This window comes from Sceloporus occidentalis, unplaced genomic scaffold (genome assembly GCF_023333645.1).
Source record: "Sceloporus occidentalis isolate IW3139 unplaced genomic scaffold, rSceOcc1.0.p SCAF_77, whole genome shotgun sequence".
Taxonomy (NCBI): Eukaryota; Metazoa; Chordata; class Lepidosauria; order Squamata; family Phrynosomatidae; genus Sceloporus; species Sceloporus occidentalis.
The window spans coordinates 1,871,392-1,894,684 of NW_028317057.1; the positions used below are offsets into that span (position 1 = coordinate 1,871,392).

The window sequence follows — 23,293 nt, forward strand, 5'->3', positions numbered from 1 at the left end:
TAGGGCAGCCGCAGGGGTCAAAACATAGTCAGGTTCACCCACCTCCCTAAGGACTCGCTCAATCACCTTCCAGAATGGCTGAATAAGGGAGCACTCCCACCAAATATGTATGAACGTGCCCGGTCCTGAGTTACAACGCCAACAAAGGTCGGGCACCTGCGGCAGAAAACGGTGGAGATCATGTGGAACGCGGTACCACCTAGCAAGTAATTTGTAAGACGTCTCTTGTATCTTACTAGCTATAGCTCCCTTATGTATCGACTGAATAATCCAATCCCAGTCCTCGCCAGAGGAGATAGAAGGCAGGTCAGCCTCCCACATGGCCAGGTAGTACGGTTTCAGGACAGTATGGAAAGACAGCAGTAAGGCATAGAGAGCGGACAAGAGATGTGCTGGTTCTCCCTTAGCAGTGCACAAGAGCTCAAATTCTGTCAAAGGTCTGCGGTATCCCGCATGCCTAGGCAGGGAGGTCACAAAATGGCGAAGCTGAGCATAAAGAAAAAAGAGGTCTCTTGTCTGAGGGACAGAGGCATCCACCAATGCCTCCATGGGCTTCATCGCGTCAGGGGTAGTGACATGACACATACGCAAAACACCAGCGGGTAACGGAGAAAATTTTTGAAACCTGCCAGAGAGATATCCCGGCTCAAAGGCAGGATTATCTGCCAGCGGTAATAGAGGGTTAGGAAACGAAGTCAGGTGGCCCTGAGCAACATACCGTTTAAAAACCTTGATTGTAGGGGAGATGGTTGGATGCTTGATGACAAGTTTGTTAACGTCTGGGAGCCATAGGAGCGAGTGTATCGGACGAGGTACAGAGGCCTCCTCCAACAGTACCCACTGCTTGTATTTATTGTTTTTAACTTAATGTTACTTAAAGAGCTGAAAGTAGACAGGTTTTTTTTAACTTTCACATGAAATAGTGTGCTGAAGGAATAAAAGGTTGCTTATGGCAGCACTACAGCAATATATACTGCCCCTCTTTGGCCATTGCAAATGGTGGGAGGTATGATGATATGCCACCAATAGATCTACAGCTTCTGAGATCCTCCTGCTGATCATGAGTGTTGGATCATATCATCCAAAGAGCGGGCAGCCCCTTTCTCGGAGCATCTACTTTGCTTTTTTGGCACCAATATCCCATCTTAAAAGTTGCTGTCTATTTTGTTTTAACTTTTTTCTTTTTTCCCCCAAAGACCCCACTTTCCCTATTGGCTAGCAGCCTGGCAGCCATTTTTTTTTCACGCTGGGAACGTTGGCCAGCGGCCCTGATTTTTACATTTAATGTGTTTGTAACAAGGCCCTTCTGAAAATGCTACATTCTGGGGCTGAATAATCGCTAGTCAAAATCCTATTAAATATAAAAATCATAACGGGGGAAACCGAGCAGACAGAAATGTTGATTTAATCACAGGCCAATGCCATGAACTCTACAAGAAACAATAAAGAGCAGGCCTCAGTGGCACGCTGGCATCTCCTAGCAGGAAAACCCAGTGATGTTGGAGCCACATGTTGCTTGAATCTGCGATTTGGAGATCTTGGCACGAGAAACTCAACAATCAAGACTTCATGTAGTTTCAGTACAAGTTTAATATCCTAACACAGCATGAGCTTTTAACAGACTCTAGTTGTTATTAGCCACTAGGTGCCTTTCCATTCCTTTTTCATTAAAAGTACATACAAGGTAGGCTTTTTTTTCTTTTAAATCTTTTTTTTCCCCTTTTCTCGAAAATTCTACGGAATCATCTGTGACATGTGCATTCACTTTTCCAGAAAGCTCAATAAATCATGTCTGGATAGGTATATAGCTAACATTTCCTTTATTTTGGCATTTGAAATACCAGACATTTTTCCTTGCCAGAGGATAAACCGCTATATGAATTCCGTTTTTTTTTGTTATTTTTTTTAAAAAGCTATATATTTTTCCTTGTAATTAACTCTTTTTCTTTTCTGCTTTAACATAAACACATCAGTAATGGAGAAGAGGAAGGTCTGATAAGTGCAAAGGGGAGAGACCATATTACCCCCTGCTGCACCATAACTTATATTTTTAAGAGTTTATGGTGTTTTTCTCTTTTTTAATATATTAAATATCTATATTTCATATTTAATAATAAACTTTTTTAAACCCACAGTATATAATTGGCCAATAGGTTTTAAGGAGGTTTTGGGGAATATATCAGAATTATAAAAATATTTTTTGCCATGATTAGCAGTTAAAGCTGAAAATGGTTAAAGAATGTTTTTTTTTATATAACCGGATCAATGCAGTTTTTTTTTTTTTTATATAAATCTGGATCAATGCAATTTAGGCTATCCCAGGTTGAATGTGAAGACTTATGTCTACTTATACCTACCTATAGCATACGACCCTGTTGGCTTTCTAAAACCCATATTTACCTAAATAATGTAAATGATTAAAAAATATTCTTTGTTACACATTTCTTTTCGCCTTTTAGATCATTCATGCATGCAAGTTTCAAAGTAAAGAATGAGACATTTTGGATGATTCGATAAGCGATTAAATTGCTCATTTCTCTTTAGCACTTGATTATTCTGCTGATCTATTAACGTTTATTGATGGTGCTGATGGACAAACGAGATATTTTAACAGCGTGTCTGGAAGCAGTTGATTACACATTGTAAACTTTGAGACGGGAATGAGTTCGGTTCAGCACCTGCCGCGCCGTTGCTTTAAGAAAGGTACAAGTGCGCGTTGTAAGGAGCTGGGCTTTTGTAAATCTTCCGAGCATTTCCATCAAGATTGTGCCGCCGGACCTGGCCCATAATTGCAGCCAGGATGAGATGCACAACATGGGGTGCGGGGAATCATTGGGCTGTATTGCTTTCAGACTTTCGGGTTCGTGTTGTTATTCCATTTCTGACACACTGCTGGCTTGTCAGCAGGCACTTGTAGACAAAGGTGATTGAAACGTGAAAGCACAAAGATGCTGCTTCTTTGAAATGCCTTCACGGTGTAACAGGAGGTGAATTAGGTTTGTAATTGTGAAACAAATCACTGCTCATTATGCTCTTGGTGAGGGGCTGCATTCATCAGAGCCCTGGCTCCCAACCACAGCGGAAGCCAATATATTAAACTACAATATGAAAAGCGGCACGGCTTGTCATAGAGTCTTCACTGTGAACAACAAGCTATAGTATTTCTGAATTTTGAAATATATTTTTGCGGAGTTTCTGGGTATAGAAGAAAACACGCTTGTGCCTTTTAGGCCAAGTGTTCTGAATAAAGGTATGACTGCCGCTTGTACCGCGTACCTCATGCCAGTGGCTGGTAACCATTAGCAAAATTACCACCTGAAAACCATTAAGAAATTCTGCAGCCAGATGCCACACAGCACATGATAAGCGGGTTTAGTAGCCACCCCTGGGGTGCCACGAGCATCTGAACATGAAAGGGTGAGCTTTCGGCAACGGTGACCGATCCCCGTGTATGGGATGTGGATGATGATGTAACACACACACACACACATATATATATATATATATATATATATATATATATATATATATATATATATATATATATATACATAATTTATATTAGATGCAAGAAAAAAATTCTTAAAAAAAATAGTATTATTCTATATTGCTTGATAGAAAATATACATCTGGTTCACAGGTTTAAACCATAATGGTTACATTGTGGACTTTATGTTCATGTGTAATGTTTGAATTAAAACAATAATGATACCTATAACATTTTTAGTCTATGCCTTAAAAAGCTAATTTAGTTTAGAGCTCAAATAACTGTAAAAACAATGTATCTTTTTCTAAAAAGAAATGATATTGTAACAGTGGAAGTAATTTCCATGTAGCTTAAAGGGATAGTTTAATGCCCCTGACAGTGCCACTGTAGAAGAATGCTTATTAATCTACTCCATGAATACTTTAAATATTCATTTATCCAAAACAAAAAAATAAAGACATGAAAGCACTTACCCGACACAGAAGCTGCAGCCCTGCTGTTGCAGCTGCCCTCCTCCTCCATAGTCTGACTATTCTTGCCACTGATTGGGTTGAAGCAGCCAACCAATGCATGGAAAGCATTCTCATTGAAATCAATGAAAACACTTTCCACGGATGCACACAGGGGTCTGAATAGACCCCCTACATGCAGCATTTGCCAAGCCAGTGCTGGAGCTGAGTATATTGCTTGTATGGAGGTACGTTCAGCCAAACACATCTATCAGATGTATTAAAGTCACAAAATCCAGGACTCCAGGGCAGGGGTAGACACCGACATCTCTCATGGTGGACATTTACTGGGGTCTGTGGTGGGCAATTTAATGATGTTCTATGGAGATTCACAAACTTTGCCACGGACACTGGTGTTCTTCTACGGACACTTCGCCTATCCCTGCCCCAGGAAGGACTGTGAGGATTGGGTAGCCACGTTGTGTGGGTATTACATGGTATACTTTTGCTCTTTCACATAACATATCGTTGCCGGAGAACAGCTGGGTACTGATTTCAAAGAGGAAAAAAATAATTTTAAAAGAGGAGATGAAAGGATTCGAAAGAAGAAAGGGAAACAGATAATCAAATATTCACTTTAGATGAAGTGAGAAAATGTAATTTGAGGGATTTTTATCATGTGAACATCCCTCGTCCAAGCCTAAGGCGACTCATTGGTAATAGTGTGCCTTTGTCAAAATTCATTATTTGTATATTTTTATTTATTTTTGTGACAAACTAGAATGCAGAGATTTGTAGAGAGAAGACATCTCTGATGATGGAAGTAGAAGCTCTGAGGGATCTCAGATGGTGGCCAATAGCATAGACTTCATAGATTTAGGTGAGGATTTATAGTTCTACAGGTGAGAGTCTCCCAGGTCCTGTCCATTACTGGCAATTCACGGACGCAACAGTGGCAACGGTGTTCCCAAACTACTTATCAAAGCCCCGAATGACTAAACCGTGACCCTGCAGCCCATGCTTATGTACAAGATCTTGGCTGTAGCTTTAAGGCTGTACATTTCCCGCACGGTCTCTCTGGGGATGCCATTCGGTGTATTACTGGTATGGAGGCAGTCCTGGCTTTTATATGGTGTTTATCCGATTAAAATGAAGTTAATTTATCGCTACTTTCTACAACAAAACATACCACCCAACCATCTCCAGAGCTGACATATATACATGACGGGATATAGGAACACACTCTTATTCTTACCACAATACAGACTGCAAGCTCTTCAGGACCTACTTAAGAAGCCTAAAGGAGCTGTTCCACTTAGATGAGATAATAATTGATCTCTTTAATAAACTTTAGCATGCCAGCCATTTAATCGTGGAAAAACCTGTAAGAAGTGCCTCTTTTTCCAGGCAACAGCCTATCAGTGCCTGCTTTCGTGTCACATGACGCAAAAAACTGCCTAAAAATGCCTAAAGAAAAGTGTTAATTTTAGCAGAGAAGTTGGGAGCACTCTTAAGCCTGGATCTCCAGATGTTGAGGAATCGCCAGCGTATTTGTTTTCTCAGTATCCGTAGTGAACGTGCGCAGTATGCGCGGATTATGTCACACTTTTCCAGACACCTTTTCAGCAGTTGTGTTTAGGTTTGTCAGATGGAATTAGCTGAGATATTAAGGACCTCCTCCCTGCACATTAATTAATAGTCTCGCTGCTATAACGAGACAGTCATTTCTCTTTGAGGAAATCAGTCTTTTCATCATGGGACCCAGATGTGTTGTGCCTTATTGCATCATTGTACTGGTTGGCTGTAGTCTGGCTTCATTAATAATGCCTCAATAGAAGAAAGTCTGGATTCAGTTTGATTGGTCGAGCACCGGGTGAGGTTAACGTGATGTAATAATTATACTTGCTTGAATCATCACCTTGTTGTACATGAGTAACCAACTGTGTATTCTATGGGCAGCAGTGCAGTAAAGTGTGACCTTGTAGTCTTCAGCTGATTGAACTGCAGTAACTGCAATCCACAACTACAGGGTCAGAATGTTAGGAAGTTTTACTTTTCTGAGATGGTGGTAGATAAATGGAACAGCCCCCAAGCAGAAGTGGTAGATATGTATACAGTGAGGAAATTTAAACATGCAAAGGATAGACGTATAACTACCCTGAATCTAAGTCAAGACCAAGGACCGATTAAGGTCTTAGTCATTGCATCAAGAAAAATGGGTCTCCCCTATATGAAGCAAATGTACAGATCATACTTTATACAATATGCCACCGTTCAGAAAACTAAGAAAAAACACTGCTAATGTTTTTGGAATAAAAGGTCTGAAGTGGCTATGCTTGGATCATATATTTTATGAAGCACAATGATGTTTTATGGAGGATTATATGAGGTTCTGACCTTGATTAAAGACAGTGTTACCTGTCAAGCGTAACTGTTTCCCTTTTAAGACCCGTCTGGTGTCCTTCTCACGTATGTCGCAGGGACTGTTACATGGTAATGTTAATTAGATAAGAGCCGTGCATAAATCCCTGGGAAAAATATTTAGTGGACAACCTAGGGCATTGTCTCAGAGAACCCACTAGAATGATCTATAAGTTGTTGCTGTTTTACTTGGAGATGATGTCCTATGGAGCGAACGCTCTCCCTTGCTGTCATGCAGATTCCAACGTCGCCGTCATGGTGTGCGCCACTTGTATGCCTAGATGGGAAGTCGTGAATAATGAGTTACCCAGGGATTGCTGGTTGAGTGTGTGCGCGCGTGTTGAGATGTGGAAGCAGGGTGGGCACTTGTCAAATCTTGACGATTTTCTCCTAGTCGAATGTAAACGTGTGACGTTTTACTTAAACCACTTACGCCTGTATGTGCCGGAGACCGTCTGCCTTGGCAGCATTTCTGTGTGCAGCTGGTTTCCTATGTAATTCATCAGTGTCAAGGGGAGACCAGCCGACCTTTTTTTTTCTGATGTATGTTTGTGTGAGCGTCTATGTTTAAGGAAACATTTACAATGTAAATCAGGAAGCGCATTCCCCAATCCGTCTGTTTTAAGCAAAGCAAGATCACGTCCTGCATAGCCTCACTTATGGTTTATTTTAGTAAGAAATCATTGGGTTTTTTGCAGAGAACAAAATTGAACAAAAGTAAAATGATGAAATGATCTCGGCATTAGCTTCAGATTGGTTATTTTAAAGATAATGGGTGGATGGATCAGAAGCGTCCACTATTTGGTGTGTTCAGAAGAAATCCTGCTCCGGGAGTTTGGCTTTTTAAGGGTCAGCCTCACCAAAAAAGAATGCTAATTAACTTGGTGTATGACGACTTTAATGTGCATTCTTTAAAATATCAAAAAAAAAGTACTTACCTAGAAGCTGCAGTTCATCTCCTCCTCCATGGTCCAATGATTCTTGCAACTGATTGGCTGCTTCAAACAGCCAATCAATGGCAGGAAAAGCTCCCACAAAGACATTGACTAATCTAGAGCTGGAGCTTACGGACGGAAAATAGAGCATATTCCAAAGACATCGCCTGCGTGGGAAACAGCTGTGGGGCAGTGGAAGGGGCAAATGTATATTATGAAGGGTATTGCAAGGGGACACAGCATAGGTTTAAAGGGTCCTCTCAGCTATCAGATGTATTAAAGTGCATATGATGGCTGTAGTGTCCCTTTCAGCTGTAACTGGCGCACGATGTGAAAATACCCAAGTAACAATTCCCTGTTTCCCTGCAAACATCACTGCGCATGCACATATTACCAACATATTTTTTCCCATCCCCTGGAATTATGCACAGATCCGTAAACTAGGTCTGCTAACACGCGTGTGCACAGATTAGCGACATGATATTAGCAGGGGAACGGGTACTTTAAATATTTTCACAGACTAAGCCAGCTGGTGGAAAGTGTTTAGTATGTATATTCCCAGTATATCAACCTGCCGGGTGTGTGGCTGTACAGCATACATACTTCTCACTCCTGGGATATATTATGCGGAGTTACTGAGGGTATTGAGGTCTCTGCATCAGATGTGTTGTTACTAATTGAGAATTAAACATAGGGGCAGCTGGCAAGATCAGAGCTCAAGTATAAAGCAACTGTCAACTTGCAAGAGTGGCTATTTTTAGAGGAATTTAATTATGGTGTAATAAGCTTCCAGGATGAAAGTGTGGGAGCAAAATATTCAAAGAACAAAGTACTTTTCGGAGTTTAATAAACTGAGCTTCGCTGCACACAGTTTTTGCCTGCCCCCCCCCCCCCGCAAGAAATAAGTCCCTACTTTTAAGATTTCGTTTAGATTTTTCTTTTGCGCTCTGGTTTTATTACTCAGCATTTTGATTTTTTTTTTCCAAATAAAATAAAATTTTCAAATCAGCGAAAATAAATTTTTATCTTACTATAATGTAGCCGTAAAGTCAAGTGATGCCCTATTTTGATTCCCGGATACATTCTGCCTTTTGGCAATACTTGGCTGCGCCCAAGGGGGGTTTACGCACTAAAGCGGAAGTACGCAAGGAAGTTGGCCTTGTTTTTGTGCCACTGATTGGCAGTAAGATGCAGCCAATCAGAGGCAGGAATGTGTTCCCATTGAAATCAGCGGGAGCATTTTATGAGCATGAGCTCCGGAGCTGGCTGGCGGTGACGTGTTTTGGCAAGCAGGAGATGCGTTTGGCTCAGAGTTGGAGCTGAGAATGACTTTCATGAAATCTTACTAATTTAAATATGCATTATATAGGGCTATCAGCCTGTTCTTGCAGCAGAAGGACACTAGGCTTGGCCCTTCATAACAGATAAAGAATTAATGGACTTTTGATTAAAACTCTCTTACAAACTCTTGTGCAAAGTCCCTCTTTAGTGAAGAAACCCCAATAATTCAAGATCCACATTCTCCTGACACAAAGTGGTTTATTTACTGAAAAGGGCATTGGCAGAAGAGTTGCCACTTCCACTACACATCATGAAAGACAAACCCCAGGAAGTCTCTCCTCCAAAAGGTCTGGCCCTGCATAATGCATAATTGAATCGGTGACCTTAAAGTACTCTCCCTGATTTCACTACGGGTTATTCAGGGATTTTCTTGTTGTATAAGCTGACTGGGGTTTGGCACTATCATTGAGTTCAAACTCCTCCCGAATCCTGCTTTAGTGAATAAACCCCATGGGGTCATTCATGAGCTATTCATCTGACTAAATAAATATACTGGTTTTTTTCTTTCAGTAATTGTATCCCTCTTTTAGAAATTCGTTTAATAAAAGCTGATAAATATTACACATTGGCTGTGTGTGGAACATTAACAGGCAGACCAATTATAAACGGAAATAATGAATGTTTTCCCTCTACATAGATAGAATCGGCGAACTTAATGAATATCTATAAATTCCGAATTGCTATAAGTCTTATCCAATCGTCGGATGGAGAACAAATTTAGTTTGCCGTTTTTCTACTAAAATGTACGTAGTATCGTACTGAAGATTAAAAACAGACTAATACAAAAAAACGTGTTATATGAGGACGTAGGCTAACCAGAAATGTAAATGGAACAAACTATTTGGCAGTTGGGTTAAAAATACCACGTTCTGGGTAAATAGAAATTGGACGTTGTAGAAACATAGATTTTTATTGCTAGTCCTCAGTATTTAGTCATATAGCTATATAAAACATTTCAACTAAACCTTTACTAAAGGAGAGGAAACATCTGCACTCAATGAGGGCTTAGTAGACCTGAAAATGTTCCTCTTTGGGTCTTCACCAACATGTAGGACCAACTTCTCCTTCTTCCCTTTATTTCCTGCCATTGGCATTTGAGTTTATTTGAAATCAATGACGATTTGGATGCCAGGAGATGTGCGGGAGAGAGGGGAATATGGAGATCTACATTCAGAGTTTGGTCTCTGCTCGTTAGTTAACCCCAAAGAGCACCATTGATCATTCCACCTTTCTCTCAGTGCCCCCCTTGCATTGCTTACCATAGTTGGCTATAACCAAAGTTATAAGAACACCTGATTAGAAGGAGAAACCAAATTGTTCAAACTGTGTTGAAAATGACATTCCGGCATTTTGAAAACGCTCGTATTGTGTCTGAAATGACAGAACTTAGGGCGTCCTCCTAGACACCGTATGCTTCAGTGGGTTTAGATAGCGGTGGAATTAAGGTAGACAGCTTTTTGGCAACCTTTTTGTACAGATTCTGTTTCTTTTTTCTTTGGAATTGTCTAGTTTAGTAGACGAGATGAAGCTTGTTCGTAGGATTTACGGCTTTATTTTGTGAGTCAGTGCATCTGCTCTTTTGGACTTGATACAAATGGAGCTATTTATAAAAAAAACCCAGTAACATTAAACATCGAATGTGGATTGTACTTTTCAAAACATCTAAAGCAAAGCTTTGACAAATTATTTCAGATAACCTCTAAAATGTATGCAATGCCGGAGACCGGGTCTCCAAGGGGAAGCTCTCCTCTCCCACCTGGGGAGTCTTTGTTTAATCTTTGAACTATTTTCTGGAGATCTTCTCTAGTAGCCATGGTGTACAATTCTTCTTCTTGCCCATAGGCTGTAAGGCCCAAAGGGGCATACAATATTTCATAGTTCCTCCGGCTGCCTTTTTAACCATTTTCATAATCGTTGTAGTAATGAGGCCTCAATGGTCTTGGTTTTGAACTTTAGAGAAGTTCTAGGTGAACTAGTCCCTCCATGGTGCTATTGAAATATCACCGTTAGATGAATGCCGGCAGCTGTTCGGCGTCTAATATCTATCAGTGTGTTGTATGGATTGGCTTCTAGAATTTGCCTCCTGCACTCGGAGGACTCTGCCTAGATATTCTTTGGCCAACAAGGTTTTCGAGCGAAGCCCCATCCCCACTCCCGAGACACCAGCAGTGCCAGTCTATATAACGAATAAAAGGGTACAATAATATGCCCGTAGATCCAAATGAACGCATGGTCAGAAATGGCTTCTTATTCAGATCTGATGATTGTGGGTTATGTTTACTGGAAGTCAGAAGCATCTATTAAAAACCTGAGCAAGATCTGCAGAAACAGCCTGCAATAAAAATCACACACGCTTCATAAAACACTACTTGATTGATATCACTTGCACCATTAGGAACTAAACGACAAAGGATGTAATTTCAGTTCTAGCATGCAATATTAATCGAAAGCCTTTAAAACATCTCGCTGATGGGAGCTTTGACAACGTGACATTTGAAGAATCGTTAGCCAAAGTCATCTATCTTAGTCACATTTTCAAAGTAAATAGTATAAAACATGTAATTTGCTCATTGCAGATTTGCATGTAATTTTCTCCTTCCACTTCAGAAAAGCCAGCCAGCCGTTGAATAGGGAAGAATATTCCTCTCATCATCCACAATCTAGCTATAGAGCTCGCTCATTACAAGGCAGCTTTCTACGGCTGTACATTATTCCGGAAGGATCTCAGACTGCATTTCTTTGTCAACATAAGGAATTGGTGATGGATGCCAGGTGTATACGTGTATATAAATTATATGTATATATATATATATATATATATATATATATATAATCAATCCCATTTTCAGTAATATATATATAGGGTATATGAGTGGAAATCACAGTGCCAGTATCTTTATTTATGGTGATGTTGTGATTTTACCTATATATTTCTTTTCTCAATCACAAGTTCCTTATGTTGGCAGAACAATGTACTTTGAATAACCAATTCAGCTTGATAATGGAGTCTTATTTCACTAAACTCCAAAGGAAGCCACAGAGTGGATCTGGGGGAGCAGCCAATTTAGACAGTTTTACGGTTGTTGAATCTCGGAGGGAGAACCATAAGAAAACACGGTAGATTTTTGTTAATGTGTCATTACAGTGCCCACTTCTGCACCACAAGCACTGGGAACAAGAATCTAAATCTCCCATGGTTTTCATTTAGAAAAAAAGTCTCTGGAGCAGATAATGCAGCCGTGGATAATAACCTAATAATTGACTTTGTTCAAAATGTATAGGTCACCGATTCTGGCATGACTGACCAGCTGATAGATAGTCGTGGCTTTTTAATGGGACAGCGTGACACTCTGTACTGGTTTTCCCATGGAGATCACTGTCATTAAGTCAGAAGGTCACTGGAGCCGATAATGTAGGAGGGCAGCATTCCCTCGATGTATTTCCTTTACCTTTACAGCCAGGGCCGCTGCTTGTCGTTTAGGTAATAAAACGTAAACTATTGCTGGATACATTTAAACGAAAGGGAATCTTAGTCCGGGATCCGGAGGCAGTCTGATTGGCTGCTAAAAGGTTAAAGTCTGGCAGTAAGATAATAGCTTGGCTACCTGAGAAAAACATGCCGTACTGGGTCGCTGGGAATACCTGAAGCTAATTGAGAATTGGACGAACGGATGGCAGTGTATATCAAAGACAGCAGAACGGCTTTGCTTTGGAGGTAATCAATGTGCTATTATCTTGGATCAAAACTGGAGATGCTGTTACCGGATCAGCACTGTTGTGGTGCTTTGTTTATTATTTCTACGTTTTAACCCATATATGACTTTAATGTTAGAATCTGTTGGCTACGGTTATGGCGTTACATTAAATCTACTATTTCATTGCAGTAGATGACATTTGGTAGAGTACAGTATCTGTAATTACTTTTTTAGCATTCTTTCACCTTGCGTTATACAAAGTTCTTCTGTCATTAGGTTGTGTTCGTAGTATGTTTTGGCTTGCTAGCATTTTATCATTTATCATCATGCTTGCAAAAAATAGTGTACTTGGAAACCAAATCACAGTGTCTTCTAGAAGAGGACATGTACGTAGAATAAACATCGGAGTAACATTTTGGAAGCTACACCTTTTTTATCATTTTTCTTTTTTTATTTTCTGTGATGAGGTTACATTAGTAAGGAAACATAAGAGCAAGCAACATTCCAAATCTTTGTGTTGAGGTGTTGTATCATATGGATTTAATACCACTATGGTTAAAGCGATATGTGAGACAGACTACAGTAATGTCATATGGTATAAGTCACAGTAACACACCAGGGAAGATCAAAGGAACTTGTTATGTCCAGCTTGGAACTGATAAAGTCTGAAGTGATATGCCAAAAACCTCTTGCAGATTGTGGGATTCAACACAACACATTTGGGAATCACATGGGAAGTCAAGAGATGTGCAAAGACAACAGATGTTGCTATGGAGTTACAGGCAACTTTGTAAGAATAGACAGAGATGTAGACAAACCATTAGAGAATCTCTAGTAGGATTTTTGTTCTCCCTATACAGAAAAACTTTACATTTAGCTCATTTTATTTGATTAACCCAGGTCTACTTAACTCCCCAGATCTAGCCAAAAGATAGACATCAAGCTTATAATTGAACAAGACTTGAGTGATAGTAATCCTTTAACTGACGGATACTCATGGAAGATGTAGCTCAACAACAGTTGGATGACTAGCCTTCAAGCAAGTCTTGTGGAAGTCATGGGGCATTTACTCTTTATTTCCATTACAAAGCCAGCGATGTAGAGCACCCAACTCCAGACATTGAGGAACCGTGAAATGATTCTTACACATCCCAGCTTGATCATAGACACCTAAGTCATGATGGCTAAGTTTTATCATTTATAAAATTCCTGGAGTATGACTTTTTTTGTAGCCGTCCCAAAAAATCCACAAAATATATTATATTTCATTACCGATTCAGCAAGGTCTGCAAACCATTTGCCTTTGGTTTTAAAGGATATACAATCTAAATAATAATAGTTCAGGTTTCACTTTGTTTCTGTGAATATTTGAGTTAAACATTGACTGATAATTCAACTAGTTAAAGCCCCTCATTATTACGTGTTAAAGAGACATTTCATATCGGATTTGCATAGGCAGATCTTATTTAATAGGGTTCGGGCTCTGACTTGCTGATTTGCCTTGTAACTGTCTTGCGGAAATGTGCCTTGAAGCCATCAGCGGTGATTCTAATCAAATACAATGACACCCACTGGTGTGGATAAAGGCAGCGCTGATTAATTGCAGTATAATCTACCTGACTCTTTGATGAATTTATGTGGTTCTCATATTCTAACCGTCCCTTCACATGAATCCTCTAGCGGGCGATAGGAGGGAAAAGCCATACTTAATAATTTTTAAACCAAATTACAAAACCAAGACGATACTGTCAGGAGAAGTTACTTAACAAAACTGGCTTGGAATTAAGCAAAAAGAGCAGATCTGAACTTGCATGCACTTGGTTTGTTCAGCTTGTAAACAATGTAAACGGAATTTTGGGTCATGCAATCAAACAGTATGAGCCGGGAAGAAAGAATCATCACAGACGATTGCTAGGATTGAAGCTGTGTCTAAATACAAGGAGCAGCTTATGGATATTCTTCATCTAAGGGTTGGGAAAGGCTCCATGTTACGTAGTCTAATGTGGAAACCACTTTTCCTATATTAAGCAGAATTCTCTTTCTTCTCCTGGCATGGGGGCTGATTTGGGTTGGGTAAGTAGTTGTGTAACCTCACAGATCTCTCACTTACTGTCCTTACATGGCTTTCAGGAAACAAAGTCTCATCTCAAAGAAAGTTGTTGCCACCCATGACACTCTCTTGTTTCTTTCAAAAAGTGTGAGGTTTATTTATTACAAAACGCTGCTGCGCTCCCAACTGGTTTCGGCGACCAAAAGCTATTTTCAAGGTGAGCCGAAAACCTCACGCTTTTTTTTCAAGAAACAACGGATATTGTCTTATGGGTGGCAACAACTTTATTTGAGATGATACTTTGTACCTGAAAGCCATGTAAGGATACGTTACAGATCTGTATTACGGTTCTTCAAGAAGCGTCGGCTATTATTGCTCTCAGACACTTTGCTTGCGGAGTGCATCTGTGAACTCATCCATTTGTATCAAAGATAATAAAAAACAAAACAAAAATGAACACAGCTGTAAATGTGAATTCTCCAGTCAAGGTTGCATTCCCTGAATTTTATTTTTGAATTATTTTACATGTAACTATCTCTGAATGGGCTTCAGTGTCTTCCATCTCTAAATGGTATAATAGGGGTCCGTAACATTTAGTAAATTGCAGCAACGTTTTCTCCGTGGCCAGTTTATTGAGCTTCTGCATGAAGAATAGCCTGTAAGATGTCTTACTGAGAAATTTACTGTCATTTTGAAACACTCCAATAATTATGTGGCTTCATCTCTGTGTTTCGCTTGATTTGGCCTTGATGTATATCATTTTAATTGCTAATGAGACTTAAAAACTAAGCATTACCTTCTGCAAGAACTCTGTGAGCCTGCAACAAGAACCTGAGATTGTAATTGAAATGTATGTTATAGTACAAAACGCAGAAACGTTGCTGATGAATAATCCAGTGTATCGGAGAGGGTGGTAGCTAAGTGGACTAGCCTTCGAGTAGAAGTGGTAGAGGTTAATATCGTGAGGGAATTTAAATGTACATGGGAGAATTATATGTCTCTCCTGAGAGACCAAGGACTGATTAAGGTTTTTACCTTGGGAAAGACGGGAAGACCACATGGGCCAAATGGTTGACGTCAAATTCTATATTTCTATTCTGTGTATCATTGCATGAGCCTTTACTAACGTTACATCGATAATATTTCACCAAAAGCAATTGAACAAAATAAAAAAGAAGAAAAAAACCCACATTTGGTAATCATTGAGTTGCATCGTAAAACTATTTTACGGAATATGAGCGTTTGCCAGGCATTTCTGAATATCTCGAGGGCATCTGTAGGACAAGCCCCAACTCCACTGAACAGTATCTGTATTGTGCCCTAGCACTACTGTTCATTGTATCTTTTTCTTCCTCGTTAGTTTGTTTTTGTTTTAACCCAACTTGAGTGAGATGCTGTTGCTCGTCAATCAATATTACAATGTTTGGCGATGATATAATGTTCTTATTACAGATGTTTGAGCAATTAAGCTGGGGAGGGTAAAAAAAAGGCAACTATTTTATTCTTCAAATTGTCCAAAGGAAGCTAGCAGGAGAAATATGTTTCTAGCCACGTGTTTGCGTGTATAGGTGTGTGTTATGGAATTATTGGTAAATTATTGGTACTAATGGTAAATATAAAATTCATTAAGTATAAGTCTTCTGATCACATGAGGTTTAGTCTCCACTTCGTTCAGTTTGTTAGGAAACCCAAGAAGAGACCAGACGGGTCATACATTTGTGGGTGTTTGTGTTACAAATAAAATGTGTTTGTTTAAATCATTATTATCATTATTATCATGATTAGAAAAACGAATCATGTGTCCAGAAGCAGTGTCCTTCTACTGTAGTAATGTTTTCTCCATATTTTTCCTGCAGAGCAATCGCCAAACCACCAAGGCCAGTCAACGCTGCAACCTTTGCCACCTTCTCACAAGCAGCATCAAACCGCGCATCAGCCGTCCATCACATCCCTCAACCGCAACTCCCTGACACACAGGAGGAACCAAAGCCCGGCCCCGCCGGCTGCATTGCCCGCCGAACTGCAAACCACACCCGAGTCCGTCCAGCTGCAAGACAGCTGGGTCCTTGGCAGTAATGTGCCACTGGAGAGCAGGTAACTGGAGCTTCCTCGGGAAAAGGCTGACTTTTGGGAACGTACATGTTTTACCTCTTACTCATGACAGTATAGCTACATGCTGTTTGAAACACGATGAGGTAGATAACCTGAACATCCTCCCAGCAGAAGTGGTAGAAGTTGATACATTATGGAAATGTAAACATGCATATGGATATCCTGAACCTAAGACAAGCCAAAGACTTATTAAGGAGTAGAAGCTCAGGTTTTTACCAGCCATCAAATTTAGTATTTTCAATTAAATGTGGAGCAAATAAATAAATAAAAATGAAAACAAGCATTGAAGAACAAAATGCAGAAAAATGTAGTTATCAAAATTCTATTTTACCTGGGAATTTTTTGGACAGTGATCTGTCATCTCCTAGGTTAAGAGATAAGTTGGTAGAACACTGGTTGTCAGACCATTCTTGTAGGATCACTACAGGCTTGGTCTCATCAGGGCCGGCCCAAGACAAAATGCCGCCTGGGGTGAAGTTTAAAATGCCGCCCCTCCCCCATTATCTACCCTTCCTCTCCCTCCCTCCCTGCCGCCCCCATTATCTACCCCCCCACTGTACTTACCTTTCAGCAGTCCTGCGGCGAGTCTCCCTGCTCGGTCTCGTTGCCGGTTTGTAATACTGAGTGCCGGAAATTACATCATCTTCCGGCGCTCAGCATTACAAGCCGGCACCGAGACCGAACTGACAACTTGGTAAGTGAAAACCACTCTGTTCCCTCTCTCTCTTCCGCTTTAAAAAAAAATAAAAAGTGCTGCCTGGAGCAGTTGCCCCACTCGGCTCCATTGTCGGGCCAGCCCTGCCCCTCATAAACGCATGTACCAAGACTTTCTCTTACACATTATATAGTACTTTGCAATATGACACTCTATATTTAGGGCTCGTATAGAGTCCAGGTAACAGTCTAACTAAAGGTTACATTTATAGGGTACGGCAAGCTCATAGTTTGTCGGTGGGATGGGGACCAGTTGGGGACATCTCCAATACTTTACTGAGTAACTCTATCATATAGGAATCGTTATGCATCCACATATTCATATCCGAAGTCCCAGTCTCATATGAAGCATTCAGTATTGAGTATTATTTAAAGCCTTCTTGAAAGAAGCGCTGATTAAAAGTGTAGCTTTACACACTAAAATATGAAAAAAATCATATGCGACAAATACTTGAAAAAAATCTCCCCAAATCAATTATTATAATATATTATTATTTAAGTCTTCATATGCCAGAGGTGTAACTCATTGATCCTTGCAGAAGTAGGATTTAGTGTCATGTTTTAATGAAATTATACAAATCCTTTAAAGCTCTATCTAGCACAGCAAATTTGCAGTAATCACGCCATGGAAATTCGCTGTCCTGAATACCTTTATTCATAAGCAAAACATTCCCTGGAAATAATGATAAATGATGCATTAAACACGTAGAAATAGGCTTTTGCGATGGAAAAATGTCGAGTAAGCTTCAAATAGAACATCAGCACATTTCAGCCAGAGACTTGAACATTGGTGTATATAGATAGATAAATAGATTCAATAGCTTTTTTTTAAATAAAAAATAGTGGAAATTAACAGTAACATCAAAGCTGACAATTTACAAACATGTTATATATCAACACACATTAAGAAATACTGATACAGAACGGTAAGATTGCCCTGCTCTTGTGAGCTTACAATCTATTTTAATATCTACATTCATGTTCTTAAATATAATAATATAATAACAGGTTCACCAAAAATACACACACACATATTTTAAAAAGGGCTTCCAATTAAAGGTTACCCTCCCTAAATTCCCATTTAGTTTGTATAAATGGGACATGGTATATGCTTGCGATAGAAAGATACTTCCTTCGTCGTTTTAATATCTTATCGGTTGCTATGGCTTTATATTAATGGAGGTTTATACGGAAATCCACATTGCAGTTCATCTGCCCATAGCATCATTCCATGAAAATAATTATTTCTTATATAATATCAAACTATAGTTTTTTTTTTATCATACCCTTTAAAATAAAAAAGAGATACCAAGTTTATGTCCTCCTCTCTCTGTTACTTGTATAAAGCCATTAAGTGTTGCCGAGGCAGGAGAATGTGCTTTGAATATTGTCACTAGAACATTTTTTATGTGTTAGCTATAAATTATTTTGCTGAGTAAGTGAGATTTGTTTTTTCTCTCTATTTTACTATTTTTTGTCAATCCGCCTGTTTGAATTGGCTCTAATACAAGTGGATTTCTTATCCTTTACCCACCAGTTGTGACATGGCATACAGCGTTGTACAAAGTCATTACTGTCTTGCTGAATGCACCCAATTAACTCATTCCGTGGTTAATCCGTGCTATAAATCACAGCTGTCGCTCGCATGTTTTACGGAGTCAAAAAGAATGATTTGAATAGGGGATGCCTCTGAGGGAATATGCAAGATTATGTTAAATATTGACAACTACAAATATTGACAGGCCATTAGCTAATTTAAAAAAAAAAGGACCAATTTCACTCGTATTACATGTATGGAGAATCAGCAACCAGTTCAATTAATCTCCAGATTAGCTAATATTATTTTTGAAGTGTAAAAATTACTTTATTGATTTCATTGTAATTCTGTCATTTAGCAGCCTGAATTTATTTTAAGTGACCGTTGTCAATACTTGACTCGGCTTCCTCCATACTCTAAATTGATGCAGAGTTATTGTTCCAAAATGTTATACTTCCCAAAATCTGGAGAACAAAACCCCAGCAACCTTTGGCCCAGAGACTCGTATTATAGTGTTGTAGGGAATGTTTTGAACAGATGAAGAACAGCACCTGAGCAGCCTGAGGCATGTAAATACAGACCAGAAATGACCCAAGCCACAAAGAATATAGTCTTTTAACTATTTAATGGCAAGCTCCTATCCCTCTACTGGGGTCTGTCTACAACATCTATTGGAATGTCTGCATTTTCCACAAACGCTTGAAAGCCAAGTGATGGCCAAACCAATAAATATTCAAATTTTCAGCTAAGCTAAAGCTGTGGAAAGCTGTAGATGACCATGTTGCAGTTAACCAGTTTTGGCTAGTAAACTTCTAGATACACTAGTGGGTAATATTAACTTAGCATACCACCCAACATTGCTGGTAGCCAAGGTGGGATGCAGGGCTTGGTTAGAGGAGGAACGTTGAATATATCCAACTTTCAAACTGTGGAAGGCTCTAAATCGCATGTCTGACTCGGTGGGTTGATCAGGGAGATCTACTGATCCCTATCAGACCCATGATCACCATTGCTCTCAAAGGCAGTGGAACAGTGCCTGAAAGTTAGGATTGACATGCAGACAGATGGATGTTGGGGCGGATGACTTACACAGACAACGGTATAGACAGAAGTAGTAGACCACATACAACTAGTCCGTAAACTTTGATGCATAGATCCCAGGAAGGGTCTTGTCCAATTGGGCAGTCCTTGGTAGTGCATAGATACTAACGAGTAGCCCTGATAAGGTCATAGTTTGCGGTATAATGGATCTTGTAAACGTCTTGGTTGGAATCTTTAACTTTTCTCTGCCTTTAATAGTGTATCGTAGTCATTCTAGCACAACATATGCAAATTTCGTAAAAATCATTTCAGTTCATCCTTAATCTAAAGACCAATCAACAATTCATCTCATACATGAAATATACTCATTAAAGTATGACTATTTTATTTCAGCAGAGAATATTGTGCAAAATTAATGCAAGAATCCTGAATAACCCTTTTTATATGCTAATCAATTTTTACCTCAATCAAATATTGCGTTTAGATATATATATGCCGGCGTATTTTATTTCAATTTGGGTCATTGGGACTTTTCCCTGAGCTGTCATTTTACAAGATATAGATAAAAAAAAAAAAAGTAAGAGTCGCTTGCATGGCGATAAAGACCTCTTGTTTCTTAGGCGTCTGTGGGTGACTGCTGACAGCTGTGATAACATCTAATGATGTGGAGGGATGTGTCAAGAATATTTGAGTAATTTAACAACTTGTCTTATGTGACTGTGTTTTAGGGACACGAGCCTTTATTTTATTGTTTTATTATTTTCGCCATCCATCTTCCCAGAGCTGTTGTCACTTTGATTTATCCACTGAGACTGGACAGTGTTTCTTAGACAGGTAGATATATAATAATAATAAGGCTTTATTTTACCCAGTATTGATTCACAAATTTTACTTCTCGCCCATTTTAAGTGGCACATCAAAACGTATTGTAAAAGCATTTCCCAAATATTGACATTTTCAAAATATGAAAAAAAATATATTTTTAATTTGTTGCTTCCTGTGTCCAAATTGGGATGATATTAGTAATTTATCAGAATGCTGCTAATTACCCATATATATTTAATAAATCTTCCTTACTTCACGTATTAAGATCCAAAGAAAAAGTTTATTTATGCACATTATTACATAGATTTTTTTTTAACAAATATAAATATATATATATATATATATATATATATATATATAGTTTATTGGTATAGACATTTAGTCCATACCAATTTTTACATAGAAATTCAGCAAAATAGACTTCTGCCGATATGGACATGTCTAGGACGGAGACACATTTTGTCACATTTTTTGATCTCGAATTTGTGTATGCCTGCTGTTCTTGCCACAGTTTTTGAGCACAGCATAGGGTTGAAATGGATGAGCCTGAGCGATCCACCTACAGACAGGTGTTTTGATAGAAAGCTTAAGCATAGAAGCATAAAAATACCTTCTTCCACCCCCAAGTAGGTTCCATGCAAGCGTGGATTATCCTCTTAAATGTACAAAGGATGGTGAAATTTCCCATTTACCAGTACACTATTTAGATATCGCTTTGCGTTTTGTGGGAAATCACACTATAATTTATGCCGAATTTGCTTTTGAACTATATAATGTAATATCAATGGAGGCATACTAAAAGTTTGCATTTCAACATTTAATGATTTATAAGGAACTGGGAATTGGGCATCTCTCCATTTCCATGGTTATATATAACAGGAAAATATTAATTTAGGTCTATGAAGTAGTTTAGCCTGATAAGAAAGTATTTGATTTTTCTTGTTCTGATGTCAGACTTTCAAAGTTTCTTAAAGTTTCTGGGTGTAATGATCCAATATATAACGTGGGAAGCGCATATATCTATCTATCTATCTATCTATCTATATATATATATACATTTTCCATGTAAATTAAAGGTTCCCTATGTAATTCTGCAACGACTTTCCATACTAACCGAATGCTAAATATTTCTTGATAGCCCATGTTGAGAGTCGGTTATTATTACGCATTTTCATTGATATTCAATGTCTGAACTAGGATTATCCTTGAGGGGGAATTATCATGTTATTACAATAATTAATAATCTGGTTTCTTAGTATGCCATATTTAATTAAATACGTCCTTGGGGAGCGTAGGTTTTAAAATACACAGGGTTTGTTTGTTGGGCAAATAACTGTGTGTTTGAAGACATATCCTTTTCATCAGATGGCCTTATTTCAAGTTACGCAGAAGACTGTATATTAAGGAAAGCTGAAATCATTTCATAGATAGCGTGCTGTAAATTTGAATATGCTATGCCAGTGTTTGCGACAAAAGTAGGCTGTTCTATGAATAGCAAGAATGGGGAAAATGTTTAAATTGGACCGAGTCATGTGTAATCGTTATATATGTTCTGGGCCAATATAATATAAATGACAGTATGTTTTCCATAATGGCATAACCCCTATATTTACACAGAGAACCCAAGTAAATGTCACATGGCAATTTACTGCTTGTACCCGTGAAGGTTACACTCAAACACACACACACACACACACACACACGCACACATATTTCAACTCGATAATGTCACTACACCCCTTTCTCTAAATCATCTATATGAATGCATTTTTATAAGTTCGTTCCGTATACTTATCTGATTTATAAGCTTTTTTTCTTTCATTTTAAAAACATTCCTAGAATCGTAATTAAAATCAAGCACTGTGAATTGTATATGTCATGGTATTTGCTATAATACTGTCTGAAATTCCCTTTGAAATCCAGGCATTAAAATATATATATATATATATAGTATGTTATGAGATGTGAAATGCATGCTCTGCATCTGCCGTTTTTAATATAAATTCCCATCCTGAAGAAAATGAGTGGTCTACGGAGTAAAAATTAACATTATGCGCAGGAAAGGTAAAAATGTGTACTGTTGAATACTGACGACTTAGAAACCCAGACGGAGGTTCTTTCCTCTTCTCTAACAGAGACATTTAAAATCCCTTTGTTTCTCCGTGACCCCCCAGTTACTTGCCAATTAGTTATGGGGTCGAAAACCCTTTGATTGTATTATCTGCATTTTATACAAAAATCTACCAAAATATTCTGTTTTTTTTTTTTTAAACAGTGCAGAGTCCACATTAAATGTTAAAAATGACATCTAAATGTGTATGTTTTTCCCACGTGTTGCTTGCTCCCTGAAGAAGGAGCTGGATGCTGGATGACCAGCAGTCCGTAGCATCGGTGAACACCTTTATAGCCTCTCCATTTTATACAGAACGGCTCTCTCATTAAATATACACGTGTTCATGCCTGATGACCTTTCACGGTCCTTGTAATGTGAACTTAATGCCAAACATACAATGTAGAGACATGCGTGTTATTGATCGGCCGCCATGCCTTGTAATTGCAAAGACTAAGCCTGGCCAGTAGCTGCGGACTTTGGAGCCGGAAACCTTTAAGGGGCTGTTTAAAAATTCCTCCCAAACCAGCAATTCTGATTGAAACGAGAATTAAGTATTCAGTGCACACAGTTTGG

General features: G+C 38.9%; 1 protein-coding gene across 8 annotated transcripts in view; it reads left to right on the forward strand.

The window, feature by feature from the left end:
- LOC149285553 (teneurin-3-like) overlaps nt 1–23,293 on the forward strand; it is a 328,960-nt gene that overhangs the window by 191,403 nt on the left and 114,264 nt on the right. For all 8 annotated transcript variants that reach the window (XM_089495196.1, XM_089495197.1, XM_089495199.1 and 5 more), the window contains one exon: nt 16,235–16,472. In XM_089495196.1, coding sequence (XP_089351322.1) covers nt 16,235–16,472 — 238 coding nt within the window. The remainder of the gene's footprint in view (nt 1–16,234; nt 16,473–23,293) is intronic.